Raw genomic sequence first — 22,833 nt, forward strand, 5'->3', positions numbered from 1 at the left:
GAAATATTATACATTAAGTCACTCTTTAATAATAAGGGCATAAACTATCAAAATATTCATTTGCCTTAAAATTTATTGAATCTCTTTGTTTAGAGAATGACCTTCTTCTTTAAATATTTTACTAAGTAACATTATACTAATTTAAGATACCAGCTTCATTGGCTGTGTGTTAGAGGAAGGGGAGTACAATTCGGCTTCAGCAATCTATCTGATGGCTTAAGAATTCAGTGACATTTCATTTTGTAAAGTGTGTTTTGTTTTCTAAAGAAATATAATATACCTTTTTCTTAAACATTTCTTTGGTGCTACTTCTATTCATGTATCCTTTTTAATAAACCCAGGATATCATTTATATATAATATAATTGGAATACCCCATGACAAACCGAAAATTGCATTTGCTTTGTAAAATGTAGTATTTCAAATTTATATACAGGAGGTTATGTATTCTAAATGACTCTTCATATCACAAATGACTAAAGTATAGAAGGTAAGATTTTAGCACATTCTGGAATCAAACACAAAGATGCAGCCAAGTATATGTCATGATGATGGTTAAGGTGCTTATTGAACATTTTGTAAGGTTAAAAACCTGTTCTCTGCCTTTGCATTATGCTGCATTATTTAGAACGTCTAATGATTTTTAGAAGTTAGGTTGCCAGCATGAAGAGAGCAAAGACATGTCGTTGCAATAATTTCTGTAAAGTGACCTATTTCGCATTTATTTCTATCATGCTGCACATAATTCTCACACCTAAAGATCACACAAAAGTTAGTCTAAATTATCTGAACATGTGGAAACTAGTTTAATGCTCCTTTTCCCTGCATTCAGGTAAACTAATCACAAGTATATCACATTGATCCAGTGAAACATTTATATTATTTTATGTTTTCGAATGCACTCTGTAAGAGTCACTATCACAATATTTAGATGAATTTTGAATGCTGTTTTTTTATTAGTTGATATAATCTCAGCATTTACTTTATTTGGAAAAGTAATAAGTCTTGTGTTCTATTTCTTTCTATCCTGTCTGTTAATTTACTGTACCTATAACTTTTGAACCTAGTGTTAATCTGTAACTAGTTTATCTTGGCTCATTCAGAATGTCAAGTGGATCTCTAGAGCTAGCCTGAGGTTCTGAACTATCTTTTGAGTGTGATTTTGATTTTCTTTTAATGCATAATTAGAAGGATTCCAGGGATTACGGGTATAGACAGCATGTGTAGAAGTTTTCAATGCATAGAGAACTAATGCACTGCTCCATATTTGTAACGGAATATGCCAGGTTAGTGATTAATGGTGTAACTTTGGTGTCCGGAGAAACTCAATTGGAAGAAAAAAAAGTCCTTTTCTTCCTCACAAGAACATACCTACTTTTTAATTATTTCCATTATAATCTTCTTAGGTGAACAACATAGAATTTTGCCTAAGTTATCTTAAGATACGTAAATGATTGCTTGATATCCATGTTTGCTGCTAGGATATAAGGTGCTTCTTTCAAAAAATATAAAGTGATCTGGTAATTAATGGTACTTCTTATGAATAACACAACCTCACTACTTTGGGTGTCTTATAGTTTAAAAGCCTAGCTTCAAGCAAAATATCTACAAGGTTTTTATATCAACCAGTTACCAAAATCCTCGGCCATATCATTGTTTAAAAGATATTGAAGCAAGTTATCTTTTTATTGATTTTGAATTGTTAGGTAGATATATCTATCCTTATCTATACCTATCTATCTGTATTTAAATCTAGATTTCTGGCATTGCTTTGTATGAATTTAAATTGTCACAGCATTTAGGGGGTGCCTGGGTGGCTCAGTCGGTTGAGCGACCGACTTGGGCTCAGGTCATGATCTCATGGTTTGTGAGTTCGAGCCCTGCATCAGGCTCTGTGCTGACAGCTCAGGGCCTGGAGCCTGCTTCTGGTTCTGTGTCTCCCTCTCTTTCTGCCCCTCCCCCATTCATGCTCTCTCTCTCTCTCTCTCTCTGTCTGTCTCAGAAATAAATAAACATTAAAAAAAATGGTCACAGTATTTATTATCATGTTTTAAATATGTGCATATGCATATTAGCATGATTTATGCTATTATGTACTACTTTATTTTTCTATTATGTCTCACTCATTTCAGAAAGTATAATACAAATAACAAAAATTTGCAAAAGGTAGCAGCATATAAAATATAATATCAAAAAAGTAGGACTGAAAAAATTTAGACTAAAAGTAGGGCAAGATCAGAAAAAATAAAGTTTTTTGTATAGTTTTTATCTTACAGCTTTCATTTTACCTTCAAGAATTAAAAGGAAAGTGTGCCTGACTGGCTCAGTTGGTAGAGCATGTGACTCTTGATCTCGGGGTTGAGTTCAGCCCCATGTTGGGTGTAGAGATTACTTAAAATTAAAAAAAAAAGTTTTAAAAAAAGAATAAAAGGAAAAACTACATGGTTATGTGATTTTAATTTCTAAAGTAATATAACCTGTTATTTAAAGAAAACAAAGCTCTTCCTAGCATAAATGGCCAAATAAATTTGTTGTATAGTATCTCATAAATTCATGGAGCCAAATAGTAAATGTTGTGAAAATAGTTTGAGGAAAAATAGAAACACATTTAATATGGTTTTACATTGTGTCCCTGATAAAAATTGGGAAAACTGTTTTTAAATAGAGTGAAATTAAACTGATTTTTGAGAGTGAATGGTGAATAATTTTCTGTATATGTCTAGCTAAATCCTCGCATAAAGAGTAACCAGAAGAACATACCTTTTAACCAATTTTCTGTAAGTATTTCCTTGAATAAGGTTATAGTAGAAATAAATATCAGATGGTCTGATGGCACAGATTCTGATGTAAGCATAGAAAGAATGACAATTCAAATTTGCCCTCTGTGAGTGGATTCCCATGATTGAGAAGACAAGTGGGCTGTAAGGTTAACTTGGCAGTGTGAAAACAGTGATTCTTATCTGATGGAGAGTTTGAGGAATCTCAAGGCAAAACCAGGTCTTCCTCATTAGAAAATATGCATTTTATCTTTCTTTAAGGTTCATTGTTTTAGGATTAAAAGACCTTCAGGGAGTCAAGATAGAAAGAGAGAAAGACTTTCACAAACTGGGTATCAAAAACTCATGGTGTCGATTCCTTAGTACCCCTCCTGAAATCCTTGTTGCACTATATGCTAACTAATTTGGATGTAAATTTAAAAAAATAAAAAATTAAATTAAAAAACAAAACAAAACAAAAAAACAACTCATGGTCCCCTCACCTGGGTGGCTCAGTCGGTTAAGCATCTGACTTCAGCTCAGGTCATGATCTCACAGCTGGTGAGTTAGATCCCCACGTCGGGCTCTGTGCTGACAGCTCAGAGCCTGGAGCCTGCTTCGGATTCTGTGACTCCCTCTCTCTGCCCCTCCCCTGCTCATGCTCGCTCTCTCTCTCTCTCTCTCTCAATAAATAAATAAATGTTAAAAAAATTGTTTAAAGAAAAAGTCATGTCAGACCTCTAGAGCGATGTTAAGTGAAGCATGAAGTGAGTAATCTTGGGAGTCGATATATTGAGTTCTGTTATCCTGTAGAATGGTGTGACTAGAGTGCTAACAAGTTCCACTTAGGGACCTTGTGTTTTCCACACCCTCACGAGTATTATTGAATCTATTTATTTATTTTTTTAATTTTTAAGTTTATTTTGAGAGAGACAGAGAGAGAGAGAGAGCACAAGCATGGGTAAAGAGAGCGGAGAAACGGAGAATCCCAATCGGGCTCCACACTGTCAGTGTGGAGACCAATGCTGTCAGTGTGGATCTCCACCTCACAAACCGGGAGATTATGACAGGAGCTGAAACCAAGAGTCCAACACTTAACCGACTGAGCCACTCAGGTGCCCCTGAACCTATTTTTTTTTAAAGGAGAGTCCAATAATGGGATGCCTGAGTGGCTCAGTTAGTTAAGCATCCGGCTCTTTATTTTGGCCCGGGTCTTGATCTCATGGTTCCTGAGATCAAGCCCCATGTCGGCTCTGTGCTGGACCTGCTTGGGATTTTTTTCTCTCCCTCTCTCTGGTACCACTCCTCCTCCCACACATGCCCTTTCTGTCTCTGTCTCTGTCTCTGTCTCTGTCCCTGTCCCTGTCTCTCTCTCAAAGTAAATAAATTTTTAAAAAATGAATAAAGTTAAAGGAGAGTCCAATAATAGAAAAGCAAAGGGAATCACAATAACAGACACTTGTGGCATCTTGTTTAATATAACCAATGATTGTGTGGCAAAATCCATGTCTCGTGCATATATTTTTCATATCTTTCGAAGAATTAGGCCTCTATGGTAGACATTTTTATGAATAGAATAAAGCAAATGTTTGGCTTCAAGGCAATGGTAAAAATATAACTGTAGCATGTGATAAAATGAAAGCATTTTGTGTATCACATGCTACAACCATCTATCAACTCCACCAGCATATTCCAAAGAATGTAGTGTTAAACAAAGCAACTCTTTAAGAAAAAATCAGATATAAACAATCATTTAATTAGTTTAATTAAAGCCTTTTAAGCATGCTCCCTGAAAGGTGATCTCTAATAAATGCAAAGGCTGGGTAACAGAGTATTTTGCATGTTAGTTGGTTTCTGATTAGTTCTTTATTGCATAATTGAAGGTGTACCTAGCAGTATTTTTAGTTATAATGTTGATGATAAATCAGTGTGATGGCAGTTTTTCTGGATAACCTTCCAAAAGGTTTTGAAAAATAAGTATCTTTTGTATACCAGATCTCCTTATTTCTACTTACTTATTTATGCAAATAAGTCTCTCAGTCCATATATTACACAAGAAAGTAGATTATATCTCATACTGAGACCTTTTTCACTCTAGTAATAAGCAATATTTATCCACAAAGATGTAAACTCATTGGAGAAAAGAAACTACCTAAATCATTAAGAGAAACATTTCTGAAAGTTTTGACAGATTTGTCTTAGTTTGTCATTATCTTCTTAAAATTTTTAGTTGTGGTAAGGATTTCTGATAAATTTTTCCTTCTTTTTTCCTTTTGATGATCATAAAGCAAATTTGTAATGTAATTGGTTTTTTATCAGTTAATACTAATTTTAAATCCAGAAGAATTTTTTTTTTTAATCTGATGTCAGGTACTAGAAAAAGTAAGGTGGAAGGACAGGTGCGGTAGGCTTGAGGTGGAGGTTAATGGAAAAGTTGCAGTTATTAAGTAATGACAGTCTTAGTATGACCACAAGAGAGGCTATTGAAGGGTGTATGACAAGATCATGGGAACTTAAAGCAAGAATTTAATAGTTCAGAGTATCAGAAAATCATCTATGTGGTAACTGAAAGCACTGAGAATGATGAATGTAGTAAGAGGAGAGAACGACAGTGAGTGAACCAAACGATGGAAACTTCCAGGAGTGAGAGCAAACAAGACTTGTGGATTATGTAGTGTGGTGATGTGAGATTCAAAGATTAGAGAGGAGGAAAGGGGAGGGGAGAATTATCTGGAATTAGCTCTCAGACACAGACAGTGTCACGTTAGATGCCCCCCTCCTCCCATCTCCATGCCCATTGGAATTGGGAGCAAAAGCGGCTGTAGTTGGAGAGATAATAGGAACTCAGTACAGGTATATGATGGCAGGGAATCTAGTTCAGTGCCTCACTTCAGAGATGAGGAAGTTATTTTTAACTTTTTGAAAATTAATAGTTACTTAATTGTGAAGAATTTTACAGTGTTAAATGTGAGTAGATGTTAATACAGATTAGTCCTCTACACTCTCTACAGCTTTATTAAATTGACCATTCGTACTAGAATAATGAATTTCCGGCATTATAAGTTCCTCCTACAGATAAAAAGATTAAATTACATCCTAAAATTTCTAACATAGTTAGGTATACACATTCATTCTACTTGTAAATATATTTGGCAGAAAAGATAAAATAGAGTGTTTTTAATCTTATGTGTTATTAATATAAATCATCAATGCGTACCAATAGATTATTTTTGACATACCAATGGTGGGAGATTAAAAAAAGGTAACAGCTGGATTCGATTTTAAAATCTTGTCTATTTTTAACACTTGATTCATTCATTTATTTTTACTGCTTCACTTATTGTCTGACATAAGTAGAAATTCTGACTTCTTCCTTAGCGTTCAACATCTGGTGCCTAAATCAGGCAGGCCTCGGGGAAGACAGCACAGCACACTATTTGATTGGCCTGAATTTGGAAACAAATGCTTTATTTACTTATTTGTATTTATTTATTTATTGTAAGGCTCGAAGTCACCATCCTGAGAGCAAGATCGGATGCTGACTGAGCCACCCAGGCGCCCCTGGAAACAAATGGTTTAAATGAACACATTTAAACTTCTTGGAGATTAAAGGCTAATAGTAATGGAAAATATCCCTCCCTAAATATTTCTCCGCTTGCATTTCTCAGGCCATGACAATTTTATAACATAACATTTTTTTTTGCCTTAACTGCTAGAAAAGCAAAGTAAAATTCAGGGTTCAACTGTAGCACAAGCTTGTTGCAACAGAGCAGCAAGATATGGGTCCGGACACATTTATTTCTCATGTTTTAAAAGGCCTTTAGTTCTGTTTGTAAATTTTAGTGCCCAATTTAACATTGTGTTTAAGTTTATAACACACTTAATATCTTTTTGGAAGAAGTACAGTCTTAATAAAAACATAAATATTTTATGTTTTCCTCCTCAGTGTGTTTGCTCTTCAAATGGCATCTGTCTTTTATCTTTATGGAAAATAGAACAGCTGAGAAAAACTGTAATACTTTTTTATGTGTAAAAGTGACTCCAAAAAATCCTATAATAATGTCTCAACTAGAGTTCACTGATTTCTCATATCACAAATTCTATGCTTTAATGGAAAAATTCCTTTAAGTCCAATATTCACTAATATTAACAGTTAATTTATTACATTTAGAAGCTTTTAACTGTTTCTACAGTTTTAATAGAGATAGCTCATTTTGCAAAACAACTTTTTCTTTGTGATTTAAAAAGTACTTTTTGGGGGGTACCTGAGTGGCTCAGTTGGTTTAGCGTCTAACTCTTGATCTCAGCTCAGGTCTTGATCTCAGGGTTATGAGTTCAAGCCCCTCATTGGGCTCTATGCTGGGTGTGAAGCCTACCTAAAAATAGATAATAATAAGATCTTAAAAAAAAACGAAAAATAAAAGATTATTATGAAAATACAAATAAATAGATAAAATATTTTTTGAAGAATGGATAAGCTTTGAGACACCGATAAACATTCATTTATTCATATATGAATTCCATATATGAATTCCACTGATCTTTCTAGGAAATAGAATTAAAATCTGTTTTTAAGGATTAGACCAAAATGAATAAGTATGTGCTCTGCTATTATCATATAGCGATGTATCGTAGTTGTTTATGACTTCACCTGTGATCTGGCAACTTATAAACTCTGAATTTGCAAACATCCTTCCTTCACACAGGAGCATTTACACACATATGCATACCTACTTTCCAGCAGGCTCTGATAATATATCTGTCTGGGTACTAACTTGTCTAACTTCAGGTTGCTCTCTATTCTATCCTTAAAATCGGCGTGATTATTTTACTTTATTTCTTCTCAACCCTCATCTCTATACTTCAAGCTTCTTTATATTTTTTGAGTAATAAATTTACTTTTATCTAAAAATGGTACACAATGAGGCCTTTGACTTCTAATTAATTTGCAGACTCTGTGTTGTGAAATAAAGTCCCACTGGCAACCTGCATGTGTCGTAAATTTCAAAAAGATGTACATAATTGAAGTTTTTCCTTTGAAAAAGGTAATGGAGGAAACATAAGTCCAAAAAAATCCCCCCAAAACAAAACAACACAAAACAAAAAAAATAAACAGAGTTGAAAAAACAGTAGGATGTGAAGGCTGAAATCAGAGTTTCCCAAGGTAACAGTTAACAGTACGTAAAACTTCAACCCATGGGAATAAATAGCCATCTGAACAGCCTAAGGAACATCAGGCCATTATGGCTATAAATACTGTATCCTGTGAGGATTTGTAAATGTTATCCTGCCTTCTTGAATTCATATCTTCCCAGATAGTACTGTCCTCCAGTGCCTAGCAGAAGCAAATACAAATCTTCTCCAAAAGAATGCTTCCTTATTCCAGGTTCCTGGAAATTCTTGCATGTTAACCATGAGCTAAAACAACAAACAACAAAAAGAAACAATGCAGGAATGTGGCAACAGGAGACAAATTCAACACAATGATTCATTCACTTAGATCTCTAAACTCCTCCAGCAATTATAATTTTCAGCTACAGAATATTAAAATATTATCTTTAATAATGCTCAAGAAACAAACTGGAATAATGAGAGAGCAAATGAAAAGCAGTAACATAAACAAATACAATTGACCGGTCGATGTGAAAAAATACCAAATTTCTTAATAAAAGATATATCAATGAAAGGATAACTCAGTGAATAGCTTAACAGATCACTAACACAGCTGAAATGAGAAGTCCATACACAAGAGCTGAAGCCCTCAGCCAGCGGTAGCAATGAGATAGGGAGATGGAAAGTAGGAGACAGAGTTAAGAAGACATAGAGATAGAATGAGAGAAGGTATATTGCATATATAATGGAAATTCCTCATGGAAAGGATGTAAAGAATGAAGTAAAGGCACTATTGAAGAGATAATGGATGACTGTTTTCCAAAGTTGATGAAAGACAGGAGTCATCAGATTCTAGAATTAAGAAGTATCCTAAGCAGAATTTTACAAAGTGAAATTTATACCTAGATTTATAATACTTACACTTTTTTAACTAAATTCTTTTTATATGAATTCTTATATTAAAAATGCATACAAAGTTAACACTATATGTATTTATTTAAAAATCATTCAAAAATAAAACTGTTAGATGATAACATTATTTTGAAAAACATTGGGTAAATAGTTGCTATAACTTTGAGGTCTGAAATTCGTCAGATTCATTCTTTAGATCAGAAGTCACTTTCCAGTGTGTGTAAATGGGTGCCTCTTTTTTGTTAGTAAGCTTTTACTACAAAACAGACATGACATGGCCATTCATGTCTTGTTTGTGGCTACTTTTAAGCTACGGAAGCAGTGTGGAATAGTTCCAACAGCAACTGCATGGTCTACAGAGTCTAAAGTATTTACTATCTGGCCCTTTAAGAAAAAGTTTGTAGATTTCTCTTCCAGCTGAAGCCAATTTGATTAATTACTCCTGAGAGAAAAATACATTGTTAAACATCATCACATTTAAGTATATCATTTAACAGTTCAATTTGTAGCCTAATAATGTTCTGAGAGTATATCAGTGTTATGAGAAATGTCAGCATGATTATTGAAGGAGAGGAGTATGGAGAACACTTAAGACAGGGAGGGAGGCCTTGCACAGGTCAGTGCAGTGAGGAGGCCTTGGGTGAAAATACTGGGGCTGTCAACTCCTTATAGAAGAGAAGGAAGGGTATTGTATCAGAATAGGCACACTTCTGTAATAGATAACTTTGGTATCTCATGGGTTAGTTTAAGTAGAAAAATTATTTCTCTCTCACCTCACAGTCTGGTGGTGTTGTTAGGACTGGTGTCTCAGATCTGTATAGACATTTAGCGGCCCAGGTCCTCTCCGTGTGTCTTCCCATAACACCTGGGGCCTCATACAGAGAAGTTAGCACATGACAGGCTTTTGTAGTCCAGGCCTGCAAACTTTTATATCAGCCTCTATTTCTTTGACTACAACTTTGGTTGTATGGCCAGACCTACCTACAAGAAAGACTAGAAAATGTAGCCTAACTGCCATATGCACAGGTAAAAGTGGACACGGGTTGGTGAACAGTATTTTCCATGGAGGTTGGGAAGTAGAGGGCAAACATGTCCTAATTTATAAATCTGTGGGTTAAACATAGGCTTGCCATGCTATGGGGAATGGTTCAAAAAATTTTTTTTCAGGCAGCTGCAGTTTTCTGCTTGATCTGTGGGTTCAGGCCACCCTGCACATGCAGAAGCTTCTAGTAAGCAGTTCTTTGTAAGTCTCTCTCCATTCCTACACCTCACCCAAACAGGTCCTATACTATTCAGTCATCTGCACAGCAGTACCATAGGCTCACTTGGGAGCTTGTTAGGCATGAAGAATCTCAGGCTTCACCCCAGTCTGAGTGTAGAAAGATCTGGAGTTGATTTGTGTGAGCTTTACAAATTTCTAAGTGTCAGGTTAGAGTAATTTCTCTAGTCGTGTCATGTGCTAATTGGTCTGACATATTCTAAATGTTCGCTGACCACAGATGCTATAGTTACCATTTTTATATAGCTAAAAATAGAATTAATTTTACATTTCTTCTAGCCCTCAAACCTGTCATCATTAGACTTTCCTGAAAAGAGACCAAGGATTATTGCTTGTGTTATTTTAGCATGAACAAAAAAAGTCAGAAATTTGAAAGTGCTGTAGTTATTTGAAAACGTAATCCCAGGAATACTTTCTACCCTTTTATTTAGTTGACAGAGAAAGGATAAAAATCGCTACCTGTTTCAAAGTAATGATTACACAAATCGAGAAAGGATTTATTCTTATGCTTTTTGCACAATTAACTTATCAGATACAGCAAAGGTATAATCATAATTAATAAAATGCTTCAAAGCATGGAAAATCATACATACTATTGTACAAACATAATAAATGTTATCTGAAGGGTCAGTTTGTTGCTTAATATCCAGTTAGATATTTTTACCATGTTCCTTTGGTAATTAATAAGGTACTATATTAGTCTGGGTTCTCCAGAGAATCTATATATAGTTTCTCATGGGTTAACAGAAATACAAAAATTATCTACACAAAAATTGTAACCTATATATAGGTTTTCTTTGTGTCTCCCTCTATATCTATTATATTTATGTGTATGCATATATATACACACACACATATATATAATATTTTATGATACTATTATAATTACGTCATATTATAAATATATATGATTATATATTTATTATAAGGAATTATCCACGCAGGTATGGACACTGAGAGGTCCTAGGCTTTGCAGTCAGAAAGCTGGAGACCCAGGAGAGGCTAGTCCAAATCCAAAGGCCTCAGAACCAAGAGTAAAATTCCAGTCTGAGTCTGAGTCAGAAAGCAGGAGAAGGCTGATGTCCTAGCTCAAAGACAGTCAGGCAGAGAGAGCAAATTCTCTTACCCAGCCTTTTTTGTTCTATTCAGGTCTTCGGTGGATGGATGAGGTGAACCCACACTGGGGAGGGCAATCTGCTTTATTCAGTCTACCAACTTTAATTTTAATCTCATTCAAAAACACCCTGACAGACACAGCCAGAATAATGTTTAACCAGATATCAGGGTACTCCATAGCCCCATTAAGTTGATATATAAAAGTAACCATCACAAGTACTATAACCATGATGTACGTATTTAACTTTATAACCAGTTGTTATTCTTATTACCTGTTTTGTCATTCCATTATCTTTTGTTATTATGGAATAATTTTGTCGTAATCATTATGTTGCTGATTTCCCTCATCTGTTTCTGCAGAAATTCAGTAACAGCATAGATGCACACGCACACACACACACACACACACAATCAACTAACAATTTGGTCCTAATATTTCAGATACTTGACGTGCTTCACAAGCCAACTAGATTTGAAGAGAAAGATTTGTGGTTGTTGTAGTTGTTGTTATTTTAACTAGAAGAAACTTAACTAATATGAATGGAGATATTTCTATGGGAAATAATCCAATAAATTCTTTTTCTTTTAACTTTTCTATCCCTATTCCTTTACTCAACATAGGCATTTCTTGGTAAATTACATACATCTTATCTGAGAAAAATGAATTTTTGGTTAGGTGTGCTGCACTTTTTAGATTTTTAGATTCCACAGATTTCTTATCTTTTCTTGAATTCTAATTTCAAGCAAGATAAAAGAAAAATAATTTAATTGAGCGCCTTACTTAACTCTCTATTTTTCCTCATCTCTTACATTTATATATGATAAAGTCTGTTTCATATACAAATACATACATGGCATAGCCTGTAGCATTTTATTGTGAAAGAGGTGGAAGAGGCTTTGTACAGTGCTTTTCTGAAATACCTCCTGATTCATGATTGGGTAGTTCCATTTCTAGAAGACTTAAATTATTCCTTGTTCCATATGAATAAATGATTTAAAAGAATTAATCCCTTTATTTTTTAAGGGCATGTGAACTGGTTAAACAAAAGATACTTACATACACTCTAAAGTTTCTTTCTGCCCATTAAAGTGAGTACAATGTGTGCATTCTAACGAGGCAATACCCAGTCGCCTCTCTCCCATCAGTTGTAGGATACCTCATTCAGGCTCTGAATTGGGCAGAGAGTGAACAGGTTGGCACCCATGAACTAGTACAAGGGCAAGATCAGCCTGAAGAAAGACTGAAGGGACAACGTGGAAACTCAACAAAGAAGTAAAAAGAGGAGATTATTTCCCTGGTTCAGCCAATGTCACCTGAAAGGAAAAGAGGCATCTCTGGGAATTTAATGTCATCTGGTTAAAATAACAATGGCCTTTCATTGATCCGGATCTTTATTGCTTTAGGTAGACATAATACTTTTCCCTTTTGGGATGCTGATTCAAGAAGTTTTCTAAGCCTACACTTGGGTAAAAGTTGAGTTGGAGTATTTTGAATGATAATAGGAAGTGGCAGATTACCAAAGATTCAATGTAAATAGAACTCTGTGCAAAACTGCTCCCTGTGTCATTATTCTGAAGATGCATTCATCAATAGCAATTGAGATAAGGAGGCCCTCAGGAGGAGTACGTTCTTACCACTCTCTTTACTATGCAGCTTTAAAGAGGCAGGAAAGAGCCAGAAGGGCCATCAGAAGTCATAGATCATTCACACAAGATATTCTGTGTAGTGACCTCAATGACTTGAGAATTTATAACAAAGAATTAATGAAAGTGGAGAATTCTCAATAAAAATGTGGGAATAGAAACACAGAACAGCTAATTATTGAATAAATGCTCTCTCCCCTTTACTATTTCACATTCAGGTTAAAATGTGAGCACTGAGAATTTAAGGGAGTCACTTAAACATCTGTAGATATATTCCTTTTCATGATCAATACTTCTGCCTTTAAAGTACAAATTTCAACAGCTAAATGCTTTACATTCTGAAGGAAATAAAATTTCAAGTAATTGTATTGTTAACTAAAGAGTTAAAAAATGACCTTTTTTTCAGCTTCTTAAGAAGCTAAGAAGCATCAGGTCCAGTGCTTAAGGACAGGAGGTAAAGTCTGCCTTGCACAGAGAGATAATGAATAGAAATCAAATCATAATGTGATATGACTTGTTCCACTTACATGGCGTTTTGGAAACCTTGCTCTGGGCCAAAAAAAAAAAAGTAGCAAGAGTTTGGTAAATTCTGTGTGGCCTGAACAGAAATCCAGGTAAACATAGGTAGCCTGAGTGCATTATGTTGTAAATGTGTTCAGCTCAGTTCATTCAGTCAACAGACATTTATTGAACATGAACTAGGTGCCAAGCATGAAACAAACCAAGCTTTCAAAAGGCTGCATGCGTAAAAGAAAATGACAACATACTTGTGCTTTCAGGACAGTCCAGTCTAACAGAATATAAACAAAGGAATGATCAAAACAAAGCAAAGCAAAAATCTTGTGACAAGTACCGTGATAGACATCAACACTCATTGTGAAATCAGAGAGCGGGAGGGGAATTTTAATTCTGGGAGAGCAGGAATCCTTCACAAAGGATGCAACTTTGATCTGAAACTTGAAAAATATCTATAATTTTGACAGTTTCATGGAGAAGTGGAAAAGAATTTCAGGCTTAGGGAACAGAAGATGAGAATACACAGAAGTAGCATATTTTCAGAAACATGGGAAATGTGGGTCATTCTTACATGGTGGAGTAGTAGGAAAGACAGCTAAAAGCAGAAGTGGATCATATTCTAAAGTACCTTACATGTTATGAATGTGAATTTTTTCCAAGCTGGGAATGAGGAATCAATAAGTGTTTTATTTTGTTTTGTTTTAATTCAAGCACGCGAATATTTTTTTTTAAATGTTTTAGAAATATAACACTGCAGGGGTGCCTGGGCGGCTCAGTTGGTCAAGCGTCTGACTTCAGCTCATGTCATGATCTCACGGTCCCTGAGTTTGAGCCCTGCGACTTGGGCTCTGTGCTAACAGCTCAGAGCCTGGAGCCTGCTTTGGATTCTTGTGTCTCCCTCTTTCTCTGCCCCTCCCGCACTTGCGCTCTGTCTCTCTCTGTCTCAAAAATGTAGACATCCATTAAAAAATTAAAAAAAAAAAGAAATATAACACTGCATATGAAGAATCAATGTAAGGAAAAGTGGTTATTGTGATGTGAGTTATGAGTCTATTTCAGAGGTGGTCACAGGAAATGACAGGAAAAGGTATATTTAAGAGGTGCTTCTAACACAGCTGATTGGAGGTAGAGGAAAAGGAAGATTGAGAATGTGAGGATGATGCAAGTTTACTGCAAAGTAGTAAAATTTCTGTCAGTGAGGATAAGAAACCTTACCTGACTTTAAACCGTATCAATTCAAGACCTGACATGCCATCTTCAGGCCATTGACACTGAACAATAAGAATCATTAACTTCGTTCCCTTTCAGTGTAGCAAATAGGGAGACTCTTATAGGTGATACATTCTAAAATGTGTGTGCAGAGAGAAGTTCAGGATTATGTACTCTTGTCTAGAACCTGAGAAAGCAAAATGAAACAAAATGGACCAGACTCTTAGTGAAACGTGGATGATGACATTGTGGAGGGCACATCTTATCCTCTAAGACAGTGTATGTATCAGTCCCTTTAGAGACTACAGTGTTTAATCTCAAATCATACTTTCTTCACCTGTTTTTCAAATTTATTTTCACATTTTGATCTGACAGTGTAAAAAGCCTAGAATTTAATCACTATCAGAGAGGTAGTATCTCATAGCAGTTGACAAGGAAGATTCTATCTAGACCCAAATTGCTTGGGTTCAAATATTTGATCTGTCATTTATTACCTGTGTGATTTAAAGCAAGTGACTTATACTTTCTTTGATGGAATTTATTCTTTTGCAAAACAGAAATGATAGTAGCTAGAACTATTATTAGTAGAATACTATAATTACAGTGAGGAATAAATAATAAAAGCAAGCGCTACGAGTGCCTTCAGCAAAGGCTAGATACTAATCTAAGCGTTTTGTATATATTGTCTCATCAATTGGTTATAAAAAGCTCACAGATTATGTATTATTACCCCATTTGCAGATGAAGACAAATCGTGGTACAGAGATGGATTGATTTGCCAAGTCAAGCAGAAAGTGTTTGACAGACTTAACTATTTGAACTCAAACAGGGGGGTGCACTGTCCGTCTTACAACCACTTTATTTCCTGATTCTTTTATGGGTGGTTTTATTTTAAGCCATAGAAGTGGGTGAGCTCATACATGTAATGTGTTTAGAACAGAGTCCGGCATGATGAAGCCAGTAGGGGCTAGCTACTGCTGTCCTTGACTACTGTTTCCACTACAACTTAGTAGGTGTGAAAGAATGAGTATCTGAAGTGCCTTATTTACATACACCTTATATGTATATAACAACAGTATCTTCGCATCAGTATAACTTCTGCTTTGTAAGAGAAGTCTCTGCTACAGCCGCCTCTTACTGGTAACATTCTCTGTGTTTTGTTGTTGTTGTTGTTTTATTTATGTGGTTAATTGTCTAGCTTTATGTGCTAGGTTATGAACTCATTAAGAAGAGAAAGTTTGTCCCTTGTTTCTGTTTTTTACCCAGTTAGCAGCGAAGAGCTGGGTACATCGTAGGTAATCAGTAAATATTTGAGATAAACAAAGGTAGACACAACAGAAATGAGAAGAAAGGGATTTTTTTTTACCTTAGTCACTTGCACTGCCTGTGACAAAAGCATCGAAATAAGAAGGACATTTCGCATTATTTCTCTAAAACCGTTAGCAAGGTTTCAACCAGGACCTAGGAAAAAAGAAGGTGTGCATAGAAGAATCATGAACAGGGGACTTCAGGTCCTCTTAACATCACCATTGCTTTTCTTCCTGAGTCTCCCACGTGCTTTGCCTCAAGGGTAGCAAAGAAGGCAGACAGGTTTCCTAGAGTCACAGCCAAAAAGCAGGTCAAGTCCAGAATACTATGATATGCCTGCCACAGGAGTTTCCTTGATTTTGAAGGACAAATATTTGAATCAAAGATGAAGTGATTTTCCTCCAAAAAGAAAACATGTTTATATCACTGTATTGTACAGAATAATATTACACCTACTTACTTACCCTCACACAAAATTTATATGTCGTATTCCTACTTACCAAGTAAGTTTCTCCCCTTTGTGTTCTCAGCAAGAATAAGCTGTAAGAGAGTACTGCTATGTTGTGAAATTAGACACCAGCTTTCAAAGTCTTGGAACACAGGAATAGAATACAAAAGACTATAAGGAGGGCATGTAGAGAAGAGAGTGGAAAGCAACAATTTATTCAAGGAAATAATTTTCTTACGTATAGATCTTTGGAGAGAGGAACACAACAAAGGAGCTTTATAAAGCGTTAAATGTCAGTTGTTTTTGCAAAGAGGTAGTTTCGTGGTACTAATTTTTACCTAAAAAAAGGGTTTCGTATTAGATTTATAAATTGCTGAGGATGGTACTTCTTTAGATGATTGAAAGAGTTTCTATCAGTTTTATCATATACACTTTTATCATGTATATGTATATTTTACTTAGTAATGAGTGGATATTATGTAAAAGGTCATGCATAAGCCATGGTTCTAACTCACAGAGATGTCACCGAGCTGATATATAATGCAGAAATGATAGTGTAATTTTTCAGGGAAGATGATGCACTTAAATGCATTACATTTTGTTTAATGAAAAGTAACTTGTTTTTTTTAATTAATTAATTAATTAATTTACTTATTTCATTCATTTATTTATTTATTTATTTATTTATTTATTTATTTATTTATGTGATTTCTCAAACTCACAACCTCACCATCAAACGTTGCATATTCTTCTGACTGAGCCAGCCAGGCGCTCCGATAGTTGTTTCGATTCAGCTCACCTAATTATACTTTAACAAATCAGCATAACATAATAATATATCGATACTACATGAATACAACATAGAGAATTGTTCATTACCCCTCCTAGCTATATGTTTCTGGTTTTAGTAACAAGATTGCTATTTTTATCATAGTAAAGTTTTAATACAGATATATAAAAATTGAATTCTGAGGGGAAATTTAGTGGATTCACAGAAGAGGAGGGATGAATGCTAGGGGGAGAACCTCAACATTTCTGTGATTACAGTAAGAGAGAAGTAGATAGAAATGTTGTAAACTATGACATAATGATGCCTTACTTCTAACCCAAGTCTATCTCCCTACTAAATTAGATGAAATTCTTATTGACTTTTAAAATGCACTTTTCTGTCTTCTTAAAAAATTTAGTAAAGCAGTAATTATTTTAATATACTTACATGGTCCTGAAATTACATAATGTTAATGGTTATTTTTTTTTTATGCTATGGTTCACAGAAATTTAGGCTCAGCCAAGCAAATAAAAGCATATCTTGTCATCAACTTTTAAACATATAAACATTAATTATGTATTATTTATATATATAATATAAATATATTTATGTATGATATATTTATAATGTATATTTATAGATTATATCTGCTATTTTATAACATATTATATATAACATGTGTAACATTATATGTTATTTTATAAAAATATTGTAACAATCTGAATTAAAATTCAACCAATATATCTTCATGGTGTATTGAACTACAATATTGTAAAGGCTTGTGCTGTTTCTTACATTCATATTGATTTTATTTAATTAAAAAAACATTTTTTAGTGAATGAATTACATGTAATTAATTTTACCAACTTAAATAGAATCTTTGTGTGCTTTTAAGAACCATGTGCTGGATGTAATTGCATGCAGTCCTTAGTCCATGACCTACACTGTAAACAGAATTAGAACATATTGCTCAGAAAAAAAGATGTAATTAATTTTGAATATTTTCAAAGATGGATGTCCACAGCATAGAAGTACCTATACCTAGATTTATATTTTCAAACTATACACAGAACACTTGTGATTTGTGGCACAAAAAAATGAGTTGTGGTAAGAGAGGCGGTGAATGAAATTAACCATAGTGTTTTTTGTACAACCAGTCTCACTCTACAGAATAAATGTATTCTTCACAATGTGGAAAATTAATTTTTAAAAACGCAAACCTTGGGGCTCCCGGTTTGCTTTTTTAAAGCAACTGCCTCTGTCAGTTGAGCGTCTGACTCTTGATTTCGGCTCAGGTCATGATCCTAGGGTTGTAGCATCAAGTCCCACATTGGGCTCTGTGCTGAGAGTGGAGCCTGCTTAAGATTCTCTCTCTTTCCGTCTCCTTCTGCCCCTCTCCTCTGTTCCTGCACATTCTTTCTCTCTGAATTAAAAATAGATAGATAGATAGATAGATAGATAGATAGATAGATAGATAGATAGGTAGATGATAGATAAAATCTCAGAGTAGACATAATAGCAAAACCCACTTTTAAAAGTGTGCGCGCATGTGTGTGTGTGTGTGTGTGTGTGTGTGTGTGTACATCTTCAATCACTGCTTTGCATCTAGTCAGATGTCATACAAATCAACTTTAGGAAAAAGCCCATGGAGTCCACCCATGAATATCCAAATCACAAACCTCAAATGCTAATCTCAAATGAATTTTTGTATGGCTTGTATATAAAAGCACTTTTGTATCCACACTGACACAGAAGTGACATACCACCTGGATGGTGAGGATGGTACTGGGAGAGATTTTCATAGAATTTTATTACCTGGGTTAAAAGCTCCATGAGGGCAGGTACCGTTCTGTTTGATCACTGAAATTTCTCAAACCTCTAGAACATTGCAGCACTCATAGTGAGCACTCAGCAAATATTTGATGAATGAATGGATGGACAGTTTGTAAATGATCACCCTGCTTATGTTTTAGATCATAAAAATGAAAATTTAGGCAGTTGTAAGTTACTTATGTGATACATTGGTGGCAAAAGCCCAAAATGTAGGTTCCTAAGGCAATGGTATTGTCCTTCAATAAATTATGTCACTGTTAAGTCCTAAATTAGTGATGAAAGTAAACATCTAACCAAGGTTACATATACTAAGGGAGAATTTCCAGGCAAATATCTTATATACTTATATTCTATAAACCTCCCTACATAATCCATTTTATGATTTACAGGGCATTTCCATGTGAGGTAAATACACAAGCTAGTATCATGTTTATTATGAAGATTTATTTACCCACTCAGTAAATACCTAGTAAATGCTTTTTTTTCAGCAGCATGCTAAGTATTGAGGATGTAATTGTATATGTGTGATTTCTATGGTCCCTTTCCCAAGGACATTTCTTCTTATGACAGAAATAAACAAACAAGTAAACACATACCCAGGCAAAATAAATTTGTCTTGTGATGGGTGTTTTGAACCAAATAAGTGGAGACTGGGGGGTTTGGGGATTGAATGAATCTGTAGTTACGGTGATCAGGGGAGGCAATTTTGAGGAGATGATATTTAAGGTGGGATCTGAAAGTGCAAACTCAACTTAAAAAGGGGTTTCCTCCTTTGGGTAGGGTTTAAAACATCTCCATGGTAGGCATGTATTCCAATGGGAGATGGAGAGGGGAGGAGTTACTACACCTTGACTGTACAGCATTCGGTAGAGTTGGAAATCATTGCATTGAATAGTTAATGCCCATTTACCAAAGTGGAAACATTCCTATCCCCTCAAGTCATTATTATGAAGCACCCCTATCTTTTTATCACGTTGTTCAACCAATGTTTGGGATGTTAAAATAACTGCTTAATATAAAGCAAAGAATTAGAATTCTGGTAGTACCCAATCAAATGCAGCATAGTTTTATATATTAAGTTTGACTATATTTCTATTTTTTATTTGATTTCTTTATTTTATACATGTTTCCCAGGATAGTCCACTGGTCTTACAGTCTGACAGGAATGTAACAGTGAATGCGAGAAATCACATGGGGCAGTTAACTGGACAGCTGACAGTAGGTGAGTGCTTTGGAGTTAAGATTGTTCGTAGCATCTTACTCCATTTAAAATTTGGGGATTGTTTAAATTGGGGAAAGCAAAGGTATATTATTTCTCTAATATAAACCAGACATCCTTTTTTAGCCCAGTTACCTTGCACATGATTTGATATTTCATAAGTTAGTTATACTTTCCTCTATTTGCTAGTTCTTACTCTTTCTTGTCAGGGTGTTACTATGAGACAAGTACAAATATTTTGTTATTCCTCTTAGGTTATGAAATGCAGCATTTTCCTAACAAAGCATGTGAGATATAACATCATGTAGTCTATATATCCTTTGTTTTAGGTAAATCATTCCTAATAAATATTATCTGCTAGTAATAATTAGAAATGACATGGTTAGTTAAATATAACAAATCTTAGCATTTATCAATTACTTATGAATTTGGTATTGAGTTTATCTAAATTTTAAGGTTTATATGCTTTAGAAGTTATGCTAATGATAAAATGTTATTAGTATTTTCTCATATTGTAAAGAAATTAGAGATTCATATTACATGGCATTATTATTTGACTTAATTTTTATAAGAAAAATGGCAAATAAAAAGTCAGTTCTAATTATGTAAAACAATAAGATTTGATTTATATGTAAATGCTAAAATATCTTTAGAATACTGTATTTTTCTGTTGGGAAATTACCTACTATTGATAATATATGTATGTATATAAAAGTATAAATAGCAAATTACAACTTGAGGAATGAGTTATCCTTATCTTAATGAGAAATTAATGAATACCTTAATACAAATGCATGTTTCCGATATTTCTTTTTAAATTACACAAGTACATGGCATTTGAAATGTGAGGTTTGCAATATGAATTTGACTGTCTACTTCCTTTGTAGGTATATGAAACACTTTTTGAAATGCTATTTGCCTTAATGAAGCCAAAAATGAAATTTATATTTTATCATACATGTATTTCCAAAACATACAATTGTACTTTATTCATAATAATTGAATTTTATTTTATACATTGTTCACATCATTAAAGTTGGTCACTTGTCATCATTTGAATACTGGAGGAGAAAAATAAAAGGAGGATAAACTGAAAAGTTGAATAAGAGATAGTATTAATGGGCAGCGCTAGTTTTGTTTGTACTTACTTTTTTTTTCAGTAGTCTCCCTTATTTAAATTTAAGTTGCAAGCAATCATGTTTGGGAAACTCCAGAGGGCTGCAATGTGGTCCTGCGGTGTAAGCATGAAAGAAGGTCCATAATGCCATGTCTATAACATTATCTCTTTAAAACATTAATGCTAATTAGATATGAAATAATTGGGATGTAATTCTTCTGAATATTTACTTTTAAAATCTGCTTAAAGTCACAGTCTGATGCTTCATAGAAGATCTCATATCTCATCATAACTCCCCTTGTTTAATGCTCAGTAAATTTTAGAGAATACATGAAGTCCTAGGAGCTGCAAGCCTTTATTGTCAGAATCATTTACTCATCTTTGATATTTTCATTTCCATTCATCAAAAATCAATGACATAGCCAAATTATATAGAAGCCGTAATTACATTCTGGGATTTCTCATTTTTCTGTCTTCATTAATTCTTCAAAGCTTAAAGTCATGGCTGCCTTAGATAAGTCTTACTCTGTGGTAATAAGACAGAGTGTCATTTGCAAGAAATTAAACCAAGTGATATTAACATTTGGTACTAGTTTCCTCTCCATAATTCACTTTTTGAGGATGAAACGCCACATAAAATAGAAGCAACCAAGGGCAGCTTCTGCCCTTTTTGGTTTCTTCTGAGGTCTGAGGTGCTTGCCTTCCTTCATTGCCTAAGGGGATTTACAAGAGAGTCAGGGAGTGGGAGAATTGAGTAGCAAGGTGCCAGGACAGAGGCATCGCTTCTGGGTCTGTGCCTTTTCTAGTACCTGTCAGTCAACTACACACCTAACCGTCAAATTTGATTTATTTATGATATGAGAAATATGCTTGATAAGAAAAATTAGGCATCGGGATTCTGTAAGGAGAATTTCTTTCTTTGATTTGAATATTTGATTTGATTGGAATATTTTCTTTGTTTTCTTAAGATTTTCAGTCAATTTATGCTAATAATAAAGTCCATATGATGAAACTGTAAATTACATTTTTATTTTTTAATGTTTATTTATTTATTTTGAGAGAGAGAGAGAGCAAGAGCAAGCAGGGGAGGGGCAGAGAGAAGGAGAGACAGAATCCCAAGCAGCTCTGCACCATCAGCACAGAGCCCCACATGTGGCTCCAACATGAACCACAAGATCATGACCTGAGCCAACATCAAGAGTTGGATGCTCAACTAACTGTGCCACCCAGGCTCCCCTAAATTACATTTTTTAAATACCATAAGTTTGAAATGAAATGAAATGAAATACTGTAAGTTTATAAAGACATAAAAAATTAACATATACATATACAAATTAACATAAAAAACTAGTCCATTCTTTATCCATATGGAAGCTATTTGTATCCTATATAATTATTAATTACACCACACTGACTGGGGCACATCGGTGGCTCAGTCGGTTAAGTGTCCAAATCTTGATTTCGGCTCAGCATGATTTCCTGGTTCATGGATTTGAGCCCCGCGTCAGATTCGGCAATGACAGTGCAGAGCCTGCTTGGGATTCTCTCTCTCCCTCTCTCTCTGCCCCTCCCCATCTCGTGCTTTCTTTCTTTCTC

The 22,833-nt window shown here is 34.6% G+C and overlaps 1 protein-coding gene across 4 annotated transcripts in view; it reads left to right on the forward strand.

Moving 5' to 3' along the window:
• SGCZ (sarcoglycan zeta) overlaps positions 1 to 22,833 on the forward strand; it is a 749,844-nt gene that overhangs the window by 602,472 nt on the left and 124,539 nt on the right. For all 4 annotated transcript variants that reach the window (XM_027077262.2, XM_053216358.1, XM_027077264.2 and 1 more), the window contains exon 4: positions 20,036 to 20,123. In XM_027077262.2, coding sequence (XP_026933063.1) covers positions 20,036 to 20,123 — 88 coding nt within the window. The remainder of the gene's footprint in view (positions 1 to 20,035; positions 20,124 to 22,833) is intronic.

This window comes from Acinonyx jubatus, chromosome B1 (genome assembly GCF_027475565.1).
Source record: "Acinonyx jubatus isolate Ajub_Pintada_27869175 chromosome B1, VMU_Ajub_asm_v1.0, whole genome shotgun sequence".
Classification (NCBI taxonomy): Eukaryota; Metazoa; Chordata; class Mammalia; order Carnivora; family Felidae; genus Acinonyx; species Acinonyx jubatus.